Genomic DNA, 14,636 nt, shown 5'->3' with positions numbered 1-14,636 from the left:
TGAGTTGGTGCATTTGCTCTGCCCAGAGGAGCTTCTGTTTTCTGTGGCTTTCCTCCCACTCACCTTGGGGTGAGTACAGCGTAGGAGCATCTGAATACTGTGCCATTCTTTGACCCAGATATATAGCAGAGGAAGAGCTAAATTTACACTGCAAGCTGGAAATGAATGACTTATTGCAGGCTTACCAGGCAGACTTCAGCCATTCCTGCCTCTGTCTCTCTGTGTAGTAAGGCACAAACCTTAGGGTTTTGAGTTGCTGACTTCTCTGCTGGAAGAATACTCTTGCCCCAACTCTCCAGCTCTTCTTAAACAATAGTTCCCTTCCCTTTGAGTCTTCTCAGCCTCCGTTTGAAGTAACCTGACTTCTTCCCCACTAGGCAGCATCACCACCTTCTCCTTGTGGCACTTGTCATGCCATGAAAATTTGCTTTGAGGTTTGCTGTACATTGCCTTGCATGTCACTGGTTTTCGTCCACCAGTGTGGTTCTTCCTACTACAGCATATCCACAAAGACTTGCTGGGTGAATGAATGACTACATCCACATCTGAACAACTACTAACCAAATAAAATGAATGGTATCTAAACTTCATGGTAGTTAATGACTTGCTTTGTAACACTATCCCTGTTAGGTTTACAAAATGAAATACTAGTTAATAGCATGAAAAATAAATGTAATAGCAGTTCTTAAGTAGGAATATAGTATACTGATGGTTAAGAAAGCATTTTGTTACTTTTGTGAAAGGAAGGGCTGCTTTGTAACAGAATGTAAGTCATGTGCTAAAGTCTGAGGAGGTAGGTAGAATTAGAAAGGGTTTCTTGATTGGGAGCCTTAGATGTGATAGTGCTAGAAAAAAAGGAGAGGGTTGAGCAAAAGTTGGGATGAGTTCCTTAAGGTGCAGCTCTAGTTTTTCAGGAATGAGTTCTAGACTATGAATGGACTGTTTAGCTCCTAACAAGCTCCTCATACCCTTGTCCTCTGTGGGAACCTTCATGGGGGGTCTGCCAGCCTGCAACTTTGTACTAGTTTTCCTAGTGAGGGCATTATTTGCTCTTTTGCCTGACCTCTTATTTATAAAATAAGCTAAGAGAGTTAAACACCCTGCTGTTCCCAGTACTTGCCCAAACAAGATGTTTATGTCCTTGAATACTAAACTTGAAAGATTTCCTTCTCCTGGGAAAACGATGATCACTGAGTTTTGCCTAAGCTAGAGCTGGAGGCCTACTTTTTAGTAACTAATTAACTTACTGTGACTTGAGTAACCATCAGAACTGGCTGCTCTTGAATGAATGGGATGCCTGTGCCAGTGCAGGCAGCTGTGGGGACCTTTTGCTGCATCTCTTTTCCCCAGGTGCTGCCCAGCACACGGCTAGCACTGGCCCAGCATGATAGTGGGAGATAAGCTGAGGTCTGAGGCTGTAAAAAGGAGAAAGAGAGAAAGACAAGTTTGCATGGTAGGGTCGATGGAGCTGGGCCGGTTCCTGAATGGTGGCTCGGTCTCCTGTAAAACGCTTGGGGTGCTTCTGGAGCACAGGTGATTGAGAAACCGCACCTGCGTTCTCTAGATACAACCAGGTGAGTCTTACAGAAGTAGGCTCCAGTGGATTCCAGTGATGGCCCTGGCGGCTGCATTCTGCTCCTCTTCTGTGGGGTCTCTGACTTGAATCAGGAAGATCTTCTGGAAAGTTGTATGCTGAACATGGGCTCACTGCCTTGTTTCTTTTTCCCCGGAGGAGAAACATTTCCTTGTTACCTTTGCCAGATTACTTAGGAGAAGAGTGTAAATTGAAACCGTTTATCTTGAGATGTACTGCAGGGGCACATTGTTTATACAAGTGAAAGAAATTGTAACAGGGTTATTTGGTTTGGTCTGTAAAGAAAAGGTGTCTCAAATTTTCTTGCTCCTGTGGCATGGTCTGTTAGTTAGAACCTACTACACACAGCGTGCGTGTAGGAGGTGTGCCTCAGTGACAGGGGGCACAGCTGGTGGCCACAGTAAGAATTGAATATATTTATCACTCATAAAGTCTTCATTCATGACATAGTTCATGCTACTCCTCAGAAGATCAGCCTGTTCCATGACACCAGAACCTAGATTGGTTATCAAGAAAAAGAGAATATGAATTGGTGGTCATTTTTGGTGTTCTAATGGAGATTTGCCCATGTTTGTTCAGTTGGTGGCCGAGTAAGTCGTGAATTAAATTATACTCGACAGAAGATTGGAGAAGAGGCTATGTTTAATCCTCAACTCATGATACAGACCCCGAAAGAAGAAGGTGCTAATGTACTAACCACAGAAGCACTCCTACAACACCTGGACTCAGCACTCCAGGCCAGCAGAGTCCACGTATACATGTACAACAGGTAAGGCTTGCTGTGTTACCCATAGATACATGGCAGGTAAGGTGGCAGGTGTGGCTGTTGGTAAGGTTGCTCTGGATATACCTGGAGTATCAGTTTAAACAGCTTTCCTTGTAAAACTTGGTGTAGATTCAGTGCTGGTGATCGAACCTAGGACTCATGCATGCTAATGCAAGTGCTCAACCACTGGGACATTTTCTTTTTTCTGTTCTTTTATGAGCCCATCTTGATTTGGTTTTGAACTTTGATAGCAAAACAAGTACAATACAAGTTGAGCATGTCTTGTCAAATGACTGGGACCAGCAAGTATTTTTTTTCCTTTTTTCATTTTTGGATGATTTGGACATACATGATGAAATACTTTGAGGATAAGACTCATCTAAACACAATATTCAAATAAGTACAGCTCTGATCTACTTGGCTGTCTGTGTGCATGTCTTGAGGCCATGTTTCAGTGCTCAAGTCTTTCAGTTTTCCCAAACCTAATATTTTGTTAGCGTAGCAAATTATCTTCGTTGCCCCAACTATTGGTGAAGTTACATTTTTAATTGCCGCTAGTCAACTTACAAGCAATTCAAAACAAATACTAAAAGAAAGCAAGACAAAAGCAAGTTACTGTTTCTACAGATGGCACCTATTTGCCAGAAAGCAGATAGGGAGGGGATGAGGCTCCATAAAATTCTTATAGACTGAATAAGGTGTATTCACACACCATAATTTTTAAATTCACTTTAATGTCACAGTTCATGTAATAATGCTGTTGCTAGGGTGAAATATTGGGATGAGTTCTGATGCCTTGTTCCTTGTCTGTGGGTGGGTGGTGAGAGTTGTTGATTGACTGAGACTCACTACTAAACCTCATTTCTAGGGGATGACTTGACCTAAGTCCATCCTCTCCCCTAGGTTTTTCTAACATGTCTGAACTCAGGGATTAATGATTTTTTAAATAGTAGAGGTGAAGAATTGACAGCACAGACATTCAATAGCTAGGGAAAACCAGAGAAGGAAATAAAATTAAGATGCTTGTTTTCCTCTCTTCCACTCACTATGTATGGGCTGGGGGGACAGGGAACCCATTCTAGCTTGAGAGGGGACTTTGGTGAACACCACAACCCAGGACAAGGTGTAAACTGTATTTGTGATTGCATGCGTTCTTATCTTCTGGTGGTGCCCAAAACAAGCTCACATACATGTATAAAAGGGTAAAGGGGAATTGGAACACATGGATCATGTTCTCCCAGGACAGAAAGAGAAGCATCTATCTAACAAGGGAAGCTTTTCTTTGTCAGAGAATCTCCAGGGATGCCTAGAAGTGAGTGCCCAGGTCCATGGGAAACATACCCAGCATGCTTTTAGTCTAGTGCCCCCTAGGGGTGTAAGGCTTGTCACATACCTCAGGACAAGAGCTTAGGGTCTCTATTTCTGAGTCATGGTCTTAGTATCTAGTTCAGGCAGGCCTCAAATTCAGTGCATAATCCAGGCTGACCTCAAACTCCTACCTTAGCCTCTCAAGTACTGGGATTGTAGGCATGCATCACCATGCCTAGCCTCAAGCCCTTTTCTCGCATAATGCTGAGAACTTACAACAATGTCCTATAAGAGGTATAAATAAGACTTGAAAAAGTGATATTGAGGACCTTCTCGTGTTGAGTATTCCATGTTAATGTTGTAGAGAAATAAAATATGCACGCATATTCTCACATACATAGTTGGGTGAATAGAAGGAAGGAAGGAAGGAAGGAAGGAAGGAAGGAAGGAATAGATGGATGGATCAGTGGATGGATTAATAGACAACATCAGCCATGCTCTTGGGGAGGAAAGAAATCTACACAGATGCCAGGCACAGGCACTGTTCTATAGAGGTCTCCAGCAGGAGCCAGTGAATGCTCTAGACAAAGGGGTCATTGGTCAAAAACAGTGTATCAGGAGGAAGATGACATTTTGAAAGGAATGAGAGACAGATGGGAAAATTGTGGAGGGAAGCCCAGGAAGACACCAGTAGAAACCTCCCTTGGATAGACAGCCATACCTTAGGATACCAATAAGTGAGAGCAGTTAGGAAGGACTTTTTTATTTTGATTTTTCTTTTGGATTTCCCACCTCTATTCCTTCTAAATTTGCTCTTTATATTCAAGGTAAGGTTGTCTCTCTGACACATTCAGAAAAGCATGGGTTTAAATATAAGCTCTTGTAAATACAATAAAACTTTGAATTGGTTCTTTTTTTTTTTTTTTTTTTGAATTGGTTCTTGATCCATGGGTTTAATGTTCTTTCTGTAAGAAAACAATGGGAGACTGTTATACTGTGACTTCACTCTGGCAAATATTTATAGCATTTGTGTTTAAAAGCAGGAAAGATCTTTTTGACTTTTTATTTTTGTTTTCCAAATGCTAAGGACATTATTCACTAATAAAAAGGCCAGAGATTTGCCCACCTGAATATATATCAATGTGTTATAAGCTTCACTAATTTACTTGTCACTTCCTGAATTTGTGATGATTCTGCTGGGCTGCCTGAAGTTTAATGTATGTAGAAAGCAGATTAATGGTGCAAACAAGATTATTGGGAGAACACTTAAGAAAACAAGACTTTTCAAGTACTTTGGTAGCATTAATTTACATAAACACCCCACATGTTAATTACATGTGAGTATTATCTATTCATTAAAGTGAGCTTGCAGGGTCTGCAGTTGGCAAAAGCGCTGCTCGTTTTGACAGATACTTAAAAGTGATCGAAATTGCAATTCTTTTTATATGTTCTATCGTTCTCATTTAGCAGTAATTTTCCTTATTACAATGAGAAATCTTTGTCTCTGCTTTTTCATTCCAACAGGCAATGGAAATTGGAACATTTGTGCTATAAATCAGGAGAACTTATCACAGAAACAGGTTACATGGATCAGGTATATTTTCTTGTTTATACAAAGTGTCTCAAAAATTCTTAAATATACCCTATGGATAATGTGCCAGTCTAATGCATGGTCTTGTTTTTTTTTTTTTTTTTAATTTGACAGATAATAGAATATCTTTACCCTTGTTTAATTATTACCCCGCTGGACTGCTTCTGGGAAGGAGCAAAATTACAGTCTGGGACAGCATACCTCCTGTAAGTGTTCTTCGCCTTCTGATGTCTGCTAAAGTGTAGGAGTCAGCATTTCTGATGTTGCTTAGCATTGTTTATCCTACTTCAATTTAGAACAAAAATTTAAAACATCGAAATTATGTGTGCCTTTTTTTAAAAAAAAGATTAGTTGGTAGAAGAGAGTTCAGAATGTTTTTCCTCTTTTTCTAAAAAAAGTTCTGTAGGCATCATTAAATTTCATTCACTTTACCAACCTATTTATATGCAAATAACATGCAAATTATTGCAGAGTATGTTTTTTTAAATTCTTTATAAAATGTTCATAGTTTTGTACACCAGGGACTTAAACCTTCACCTTAAAGAAGAGCATGATTTTGTGGGCATATGTAGAACTAAATACTTTGAGTTAAAGTGTAAGATCATCCTGTGAAATAAAATACCTTATTTGGATCACATTAATGACATTTAAGGGGAAATGTGCTGTGTTGAAGGCCATGGTCTCTGATGCTCTCCAGTCTAGCAGCTGGATATTATATATGCATCATCATTTAAAGAGTGATTGTTAATCAGTAGAGACATTTTCAGTTAATTATGCAGGAGTTAGTGCTTGGGTTATTGTTTCTGTCCTGGCTTGCAAATATCTGCAAAAGCAATTTGCAGCGGCCATCCCCTGACCTTCAGTGTACAGTTTTAGATGGGAAATAAGGGGTTTTGTGTTTTCTGGTTGGGAGAGTCTGAATAATGACTTCAGCCTGGTTAAGCAGCTACAGTGTGGCTTGAACCACATAACAGGCAGCCAAAAGCCTTTCTGGTCTGTCAACAGCACAGATTCAAAAGTGAGTGTAGGGGGAGTGGCAGTGATGGTGGTGATGCTGGGGGCCGCAGGGGGAGGGGGCTTCGCCACCTGACTGCCAGGTGGTCAGAGAGCTCTGGCAAGTATGGAATCGTTAAAGGCAGCAGAGATCAAATGTTTTGATTGATGACATTTAAAGAGCATTTATCGGGCTTGCAAGTGTTAATTTGACATTGTGCTCTTCCCAGTCTTTTTTTTTTTTTTAACTTTTGATCTGGGTTTTCTGTTTAGAAATGCCCATTGGTTAATTTTTTAAGATTAAATACACTGTAGCAGCGGTTGAGGTTCTTTGATGCTTTCTTTAATTTGTAAGCCCTGCACTTGGCGTTTTCAGTCATGAATCACTCTCTGGATTAAGTTTACACACTGATACCCCAAGAAGAACCATTTATTTGTTTATTCCAGAATCTCAGAATCCCTGTGGCCAGAAAGCCTCTTGCATTATGGCCTAAAAATATGCAGAGGGTGTCTTTGAAGACTGCTTTTCATAGTCTCACCTCCTGATTTCTTTCACAGAGGTAAACCTCCTTTGCGGTGGACAAACTTTGACCCTCTGGAATTCCTAGAAGAGTTGAAGAAAATAAACTATCAAGTTGACAGCTGGGAGGAAATGCTGAATAAGGCAGAAGTTGGTCATGGGTACATGGACCGTCCCTGCCTCAATCCAGCCGATCCAGACTGCCCTGCAACTGCCCCCAACAAAAATTCAACCAAAGTGAGTACAGCCATGCAGCATTCCCAGGGGGCAAAGAGAAAAGCTTTTCTGTTTCCATTTAGTGTTCTCTTTATTATTTTCATTTTTAAGGTTTCATTCTCTGTAACCTTCACCCCTTTTTAGTCGAGAGAACTACATTTGTTTATAGAGCTAAATTTTGCTGTAAGATTTGCCATACACTTCTCATTAGCCTTGTTATTAATGTTCTCTCTGAAACAAACAAGCCCTTAATGCACTGGATTTTAACAAGGCATGTGACCTGCCTACTAATTCTCATAATGATGTGGCTGTCTTTTTATTTTAGCCTCTTGATATGGCCCTTGTTTTGAATGGTGGATGTCATGGTTTGTCCAGAAAGTATATGCACTGGCAGGAAGAATTGATTGTGGGTGGCACAGTCAAGAACAGCACTGGGAAACTTGTCAGGTAACACAGCACACAGCAAAACCCAAGCCAATGATGCTTTCTCCTTTCCTTAAAAATCACTTCCGCTCTGTCATCTGCAAGTATCTTACGTCCATACCTCACTGCTATCCTAGTCTGGGCTAATCATATATTAAGAAATATTAGCAGTTCAGACCAGCTTGAAGAGCCACTGTGGAGGATGTTTGTCTAGAATGGATTTGTTGCTTTTAGAGAAACTATGGATGTTATCCTTTCCTATTATGTGAAAATAAGGGAGCAAGTACTATATAAAATAGGCAAAAGAAACCAGCCACAATGCATAGAGCTGAATGGTATGGGCTCGGTGCTGTCACGTACTGTTAAAGGAAAAGGCCAAGAATCAAAGGCGAAACAAGAATTACCCTTTGTGTGCATGCAGGGTCTGGCCAGTCAAGTGTCAGGTGTTTGGTCTGTGATTTCTCCCTTGGGAAGGCCACAGTCTGCGCACCACGTATGCCTCACTGAGCCCGCCGTATCTGGTCAAGCTATCTACTGCTGTACCCTTCCTGTTGCAAGAAATGGAAACTGAGAAAGGAAATTGCCTATTAATTTAATTTTGGGGGTCTATCTGTAAAGGGTTTGTAAGGTTATACTTTTAATATGGTATATCAATCTATTAAAAAAAAATAATCATCCCAGTCCCGTCTGAACGGAAACATGTGCTCATGGGGAGGATGGGAACTGTGTGAGTGAGTTGGGGGGTGCATTTGGGTTTTTTACATTGTGGAAGCTGTTTCATGGGAATGTTGATGTGCCTTCTGGTCTCTTTTACTCCACTCCAGCGCCCATGCCCTGCAGACCATGTTTCAGTTAATGACGCCCAAGCAGATGTATGAGCACTTCAAAGGGTACGAATATGTCTCGCACATGAACTGGAACGAGGACAAGGCAGCGGCCATCCTAGAGGCGTGGCAGAGAACATACGTAGAGGTAAACCACCTGCAGATCTGGGCACCAGTGACTCAGCTCATGCAATTCCTCCTTTGGATTTATCTTTACCTCCTTTGGGTTTATCTTCACACAGTATAGTTCCTAGGAATTTTGATGGGATGCTAACTTACTGTTGAAAATCTTGAGATAATATTGAAGACATGGTTAGTCAGGTTCAGATGCCTTGAAATGCTTCGGGTAGCCCAGTTGTGAACTCAAAAGCTCAGGCATTAGACCGATCTATTAAAAAACAAAACAAAACAAAAAAAACACTTGGTGAGCAAGAAAAGGTATCTGGAAACCATTAGCAAGGTATAGAATCTGTTCACAGCTGCAGGCCCCTTGGTCGGGTCATGTGACAGGGGCTGGCCTTTGTTTCCCAAGCAGTGACCTCTATGGAGCTGCGTGTGACCTTTTCAAAGTGGCCAGGGAATGGAGGAGGAGGAGGGTGAGTGGCTGTAAGAATGAGTTGTTTTGGATTAAGGAGGGACTGATGGGACTGCAGACTGGAGACTGCAGACTGGTCAGGAGAGTTGGGGAGAGGAGAGCAGGAGTCTTAGACTTGTGGTAAAATAAAGCACTCTGAGTGAATTCCCTTTCCCCAGGCTAGCTCTCTACAGCAGCCATTCTCCATGGTCAGCGATTTTCCCTTCACCCCAGAGCCAGGGTCCGTTGTCAGTCCAAGATCAGCCCGAAGCCTGCACCCCTTTCCACCTAAATGACGAGTTTTTGTTAATTGTATCAGACAAGAAAGTGTAGCAGTGGGACGAAGTCTCCCCCAAGGTCTGTACTATTGAAGCTTCTGGAAGCTTTAATTCTACTTGAGAACTCAGGCTTGTGTTATGCGCTGTCACCACAGGTGGTTCATCAGAGCGTGGCCCAGAACTCCACTCAAAAGGTGCTTTCCTTCACTACCACAACTCTGGATGACATCCTAAGGTCCTTCTCTGATGTCAGCGTCATCCGAGTAGCCAGTGGCTACTTACTGATGGTAATAATCCATTCTGGGCTTCTGGAGTTTGGGGTTGGGTCTGAGTTGCATTTCATTGTTGGTTTTTACCTTTCTGTGGCACTCCTGCTCTTTACGTGCTCTTACCTCAAGTGTGCATCCAACACGGGGAGAGCTTGGCTTCCTAACGGTTTATTAGAAAGTAATTGTGTTTTTCCCCCATTGTAGTTGTCCCATCTTGGACTCATATTTATTGTTCAATGACTGTAATGTAAAAAGTTTTGTTGCTGTGGGATTGAATATGTTTTATTGCCATTGGATGTGGGGTGCTGAGTGGGGAAAAACATTAGAATCATGACCCGTTCTAATGTTGAGCTTTTGTTTTGTGTTTCCCCCTTGTTCTGCTTGCAGCTTGCCTATGCCTGTTTAACCATGCTGCGCTGGGATTGCTCCAAGTCCCAGGGTGCCGTGGGGCTGGCTGGTGTCCTGTTGGTTGCACTGTCGGTAGCTGCAGGACTGGGCTTATGCTCATTGATTGGGATTTCCTTTAATGCTGCGACAACTCAGGTACTAAAAGAGCCATTCCATTTGGCTGCTATTCCTTGATAAATGCTCTTTCCCATTCTGGCCCCGCAGTCTCCTGTGTGTCCAGCTTTTTCCAGGAGGCCATAATGGGCAGGGGGCATGTACCACTGTGGGACTGGACAGAAAGTGTCTTGGGTTTATATATAGGTAGAGAGGCTTCTCTTAGAGCAATTTATATCATCCACCAAAGCCCCTTGTTCTCAAAGTCTGCTGGGAATTAGAATCACCTGAGAATGTCTTGCTATGCCGTCCAGTCTGGTCTTGAACTCGTGGCGAATTTTCGTGCCTCAGTCTCCCAGAATTACAAGTGTGCATCAACACACCAAGTAATTCCTATTGATCAGTTTCTGAGTCTACAGGTTTGCGGTGAGAGCCAAGAGTTTGTATTTCTCATCAGTTTTCAATGTTGCTATTGCCAGGTTAACTCTGAGAACTATTTCAATTAGTTAGATTCCTTCTCATGTATTAATTTTTTAGAAAATTAATGTATACATATAGAAGCATATAGAAATGTGTAGCCAGGCATGATGGTACATGCCTGTGCTCCCAGCACTTGGGAAGCTGAGGCTGCGGCAGGAGGATTACTGTGAGTTCAAGGCCACCTTGGGTGAAGGCAGCCTAGACTACACAGCAAGGCCCTGTCTCGAAAGAAATAAAAAATATGTAGCAGGGTGTGGTAATGCATAACTAGTCCAGCACTTCAGGAGGCTGAGGCAGTAGGGTTGCAAATTAAGTCCAGCCTGGGCAGCTTAGACTCTACCTTAAGAAAGAAAAAGGCTGGGAATCTAGCTCAGCATGAAGAGTCTGGGTTCAATTCTCCACACCACCAGAAGGAGGAAGGGCAAGAGGGAGATTAGAGGGGAAGGTACTGTCATCAAAATTGCTAGACTTTGAGGATAGAAACTGTCAGATAAAGTGAATTCTTTACTGTGAGTTAATAGCAGCTCACCTGTGGGCAACCCTTAAAAGACACTGGGGACAATCTTGGAAGAGCTTTTAGAATTACTCATGTTGCATCTTGCACATTTAATGCTATGTGTCCCATTTTCCCTGCAGGTTTTGCCATTTCTTGCTCTTGGTGTCGGCGTGGATGATGTTTTTCTTCTGGCACATGCATTTAGTGAAACAGGACAGAATAAAAGGATCCCTTTTGAGGTAAGAGCAAAACAAACAGACTTTGAGGACACCCAAAGTCCCCTCTGTTCCTGAATATTTGTTCTTGAATTTTTCTCAGTCTGACCCAGTAAATATTTCAATCCCAAGTCAGATGACATGTTACTGGCTCTGAATAAATAAAACAAGCTGGAAGAACCTCAGGACACGTATTAGAATTCCCAAGAGCTCTATCTGGGGTACCTTTAGAAATACGGGTGTTTGTTTTAGTGTGACAATTCACACTAATTGCCACCCCCTTTCCAAAGCCCAGATTTGTTGCTTGCTTTGCCTCCTGTCTCCAATTTTAATTCTATCTAAAATTTACTTCCATGTCATCTTGCAACTTTGCTGCTTTGGAACATGCCGAAGGACCCAGGAATGCGCAGGGAGTGCGGGGTCAGGGAGGCAGCAAGAGGCCTCTGGTCCCCGGGTGCCACGTAACTGGCAGCTGTGGCATTTGTCCTTTGGCTCAGCTCTGTGACCTCTCTTTCTCAGGACAGGACCGGGGAGTGCCTCAAGCGCACAGGAGCAAGTGTGGCGCTTACCTCCATCAGCAACGTCACCGCCTTCTTCATGGCTGCGCTGATCCCCATTCCCGCACTGCGGGCCTTCTCCCTGCAGGTGAGTCTCCAGCCAGGTGCAGACACTCAGTGTCCCCAGCCAGCTTTTTCTTGAAGTAGCATATGGGGTTCTGTTCACTGCTGTTGGCACTGCTGCAGGCTGTCACCCCCCAACAGTCCCTCCGGAAATTCCCGCTGGGTTCTCAGGCGTGTCATCTGGTGCGGTTGTGCTGTGTAGATGGGTCCTCCGGCTGACCCTGGCTTCTGGTTCTTCCCCTCTCCTCTCCTTCTGCCCCCTTCATCTCAGTCATGCCTCCCTTTCCTTTGCCTTGCTAAAGCAGCTTGAGTCCCAACCAAGGCAGTCACATAGGGCAGATTCTGTTGGTGTATGAAGATGAGATTTGTAGACCAGCCTGAACAGAGACTTAAAACTGAATGGCAGATAGTGCTGGAGGGTGCTTTTCTTTGGTGCTCAGTGTGTTCTCTCCTGTCCCCTCACCTATTTGGGTCTCCACTTCTCGCACAGGCCACCTAAACAACTCAGAATACACCTCACACATAGGGCATGATGCCTTCCTAATGAGTCTGCCTGCTTCTTCCAGCCCCTTCATATCCGAGGACAGTGGAGTATTTTCCTAAGCAGCCAAGTCTTACAAGCTGGGGGCTGGAGGGGGGCGCCCAGGATGGTATACCAACCAGTTGTTCCCCGTTTGATGTAACCTATCAACTTTGGCTCTTTGGAGCTTGAGAGAACCTGAAAAACAGTGAAGGAAGGAGATACTTGACTGGTTTATGACATGGGCTCTCCACCTGAGAGGGTCTGTTGTTACATCTCAAGATGTTACTGAAACTCTGTGAATCAATTCTACATTTTTAAGTTCCTCTGTTTTGAAAGGAAGATAAAAAAGAACAGTGCTTTCTTTTCGTGCTTTTCTAACATTATGTGTGATTGGTGAGATGGCCAGGTTCCTTAATGGAAACCACTTTTGGTGTCACTTGTTAAACTGTTGTGACCTCTCACCTCACTCACCATGTCCCAAGGTGGGTCCCCAAGAAGAGAAATTGACAGACCCAGAAATTCAGTTTCGGTTTATATGAATTTTAATTGTATCATGGAATTCACGGGATTCTTTTTTATCTTTCCTGTTACTAAGCAGTAGGGTGTTTTGTTATCCTCTCTCCCGCTACATGCTAAAGAAGCTTCACAACCCGTACAGCGTGATCATTGCAGGATGTGGACCCCTGAGCACCTAGTGTTTGAGATATGAGGTTTCCTTAACATGGAGTGGAAGACATAGTAACAGAAAAGATTTTGTGCCATTTTTCATAGCTACCAGCCTCTAAACTATCAAAGATCTATCTGGTTTTTGTTTTTTTTTGTTTTTTTTTTTTTTTGAGACACTGTCTTTGTAAGTATCACACAGAATGGTCTCCAACTCGTAACCATCCTCCTACCTCAGCCTCCCACGTGCTGGAATTACAGGTGTGCTCCACCACACCCAGCTTATTTTCAAATCTATGCATAAAAATAATGAATGAATAACATTCAGTATAAACTGGGACTGAAACACAAGGAAGGTGAAAATATCCAACTGCTTAGTAGTAGAGAAGATGACCATGAAGTTTGTGGTACGGTTGACATTTCTGAAAACCTTTTGCACAAGCACACATCTGCCATGGGTTCTGTTCCTATTTCATGTGTAATAGGCATTGGTAATGAGAAATTGTTCTGGGGTCTTTTAATAGTGGGCCCTCCTTCCATGTTCTCTCCTTTTCCCTTTCTGCTTCCTTTTTTCCTTTCCTGTCTTTGATCTGCCTGCCCTGTTCTTTATCCGCTCACACTCCATTTCTTCTTCTTTTGTCTCACTCTTGCCCTGTCTTCTCTCAGTACATATGATGCTTCGGCAAGGAAAGCTCCCTTTATGATATCCCCTGGTGTGGAGGTCTGAAAAGCTACATGAGCTTTACTTACGCTAAGGTCTCCCAAGGTAAGCACCTTCCAGAGACAACCGAGTACTGTTAGTTTTGTGCTTCTCATCAGTTTATCAGCTTTAGAAAATTGCAACTGTAACACCCAAGAATCTTCATAATTATAAAGAATGGCTTCCCATGACACTTGAGCTTATTCTCTTAAAAAATAAAATGAGAAAGAAAGCAAATGTAAGATGAAAGGGGCCGGGGATATAGCTCAGCAGTATAATAAGTGCCTGCCTCGTAAGCACAAGGTCCTGCGTTTGATCCCTTTACCAAAGAAAGAGAGTGAGAGGGAGAGAAAGTGGGGGGAGAGACAGAGGGATAGATAGCATGCAGTATTCTTGCAGTGGTGTCAGAAATTTTACCCTGATTCCCTTTCAAATGTATTAACCCAAAATTGACCATTAGGTGGCTATTTCCTGTAGGGACTTGTGTTAAGTTGTGATTCTAGATACTCATTTACGCTTATATTTGTGGGATCTTTCAGGTAAAGCACTGAAGGGAAAGAGACCCAAATTGGTTCTGCTCAATCATAAACCCATATAACCTTTAGATTTTTCCCATAAAACAAAGTTAGGGGCTGAGCATGTGGCTCACTGGTGGAGCTCTTACACAGCATGCGTGAGGCTCTGGGTTTGATTCCTGGCATCACTAAAACAAGATAAAAAAAGCTGTCTTAAACCTGCTCCTGTCCACGTGTCACTTCTGTACCAGGAAGCTTTGACCCCATCTGTAGTTTTTCAGGAGCCTGAGAGCGTCCTGTGGCAGGCTGGAGCCCATAATCTGGCTATGCTACTACCCCAATAGTGTTTCTTCTGTAAACACTGCTAGAATAAGACCCCTCGTCTATCAGTGGTGAAAGGGCTTGGATACCCAGCTCCGCCTACATGTGTTCCTATAGGGCCATGGCAGATCTTTGAGGACGGGGACATTTTCTTTAGGCACATTAACAAGAATTGATTCACAGGGCTGGAGAGATGGCCCAGTGGTCTAAAGCACCTACTTGAAACAAGCTTGGCAAAGCACAGGG

The 14,636-nt window shown here is 42.9% G+C and overlaps 1 protein-coding gene across 7 annotated transcripts in view; it reads left to right on the top strand.

Moving 5' to 3' along the window:
* Nucleotides 1-14,636, top strand: part of Ptch1 (patched 1) — a 64,216-nt gene that overhangs the window by 23,579 nt on the left and 26,001 nt on the right. For 6 of the 7 annotated variants that reach the window (XM_023703932.1, XM_023703934.1, XM_004643798.2 and 3 more), the window contains exons 3-12: nt 2,174-2,363; nt 5,193-5,262; nt 5,374-5,465; nt 6,811-7,009; nt 7,314-7,435; nt 8,236-8,383; nt 9,243-9,374; nt 9,744-9,899; nt 10,974-11,072; nt 11,568-11,693. In XM_023703932.1, coding sequence (XP_023559700.1) covers nt 2,174-2,363; nt 5,193-5,262; nt 5,374-5,465; nt 6,811-7,009; nt 7,314-7,435; nt 8,236-8,383; nt 9,243-9,374; nt 9,744-9,899; nt 10,974-11,072; nt 11,568-11,693 — 1,334 coding nt within the window. The remainder of the gene's footprint in view (nt 1-2,173; nt 2,364-5,192; nt 5,263-5,373; nt 5,466-6,810; nt 7,010-7,313; nt 7,436-8,235; nt 8,384-9,242; nt 9,375-9,743; nt 9,900-10,973; nt 11,073-11,567; nt 11,694-14,636) is intronic. The other variant, XM_023703933.1, reaches the window with a different exon arrangement.

The sequence above is a fragment of the Octodon degus genome, unplaced genomic scaffold (genome assembly GCF_000260255.1).
Source record: "Octodon degus isolate 3935 unplaced genomic scaffold, OctDeg1.0 scaffold00184, whole genome shotgun sequence".
NCBI classification, from domain to species: domain Eukaryota; kingdom Metazoa; phylum Chordata; class Mammalia; order Rodentia; family Octodontidae; genus Octodon; species Octodon degus.
The sequence above is the reverse complement of the archived record's forward strand: the minus strand, read 5'-3'. Positions and strand labels throughout refer to the sequence as shown.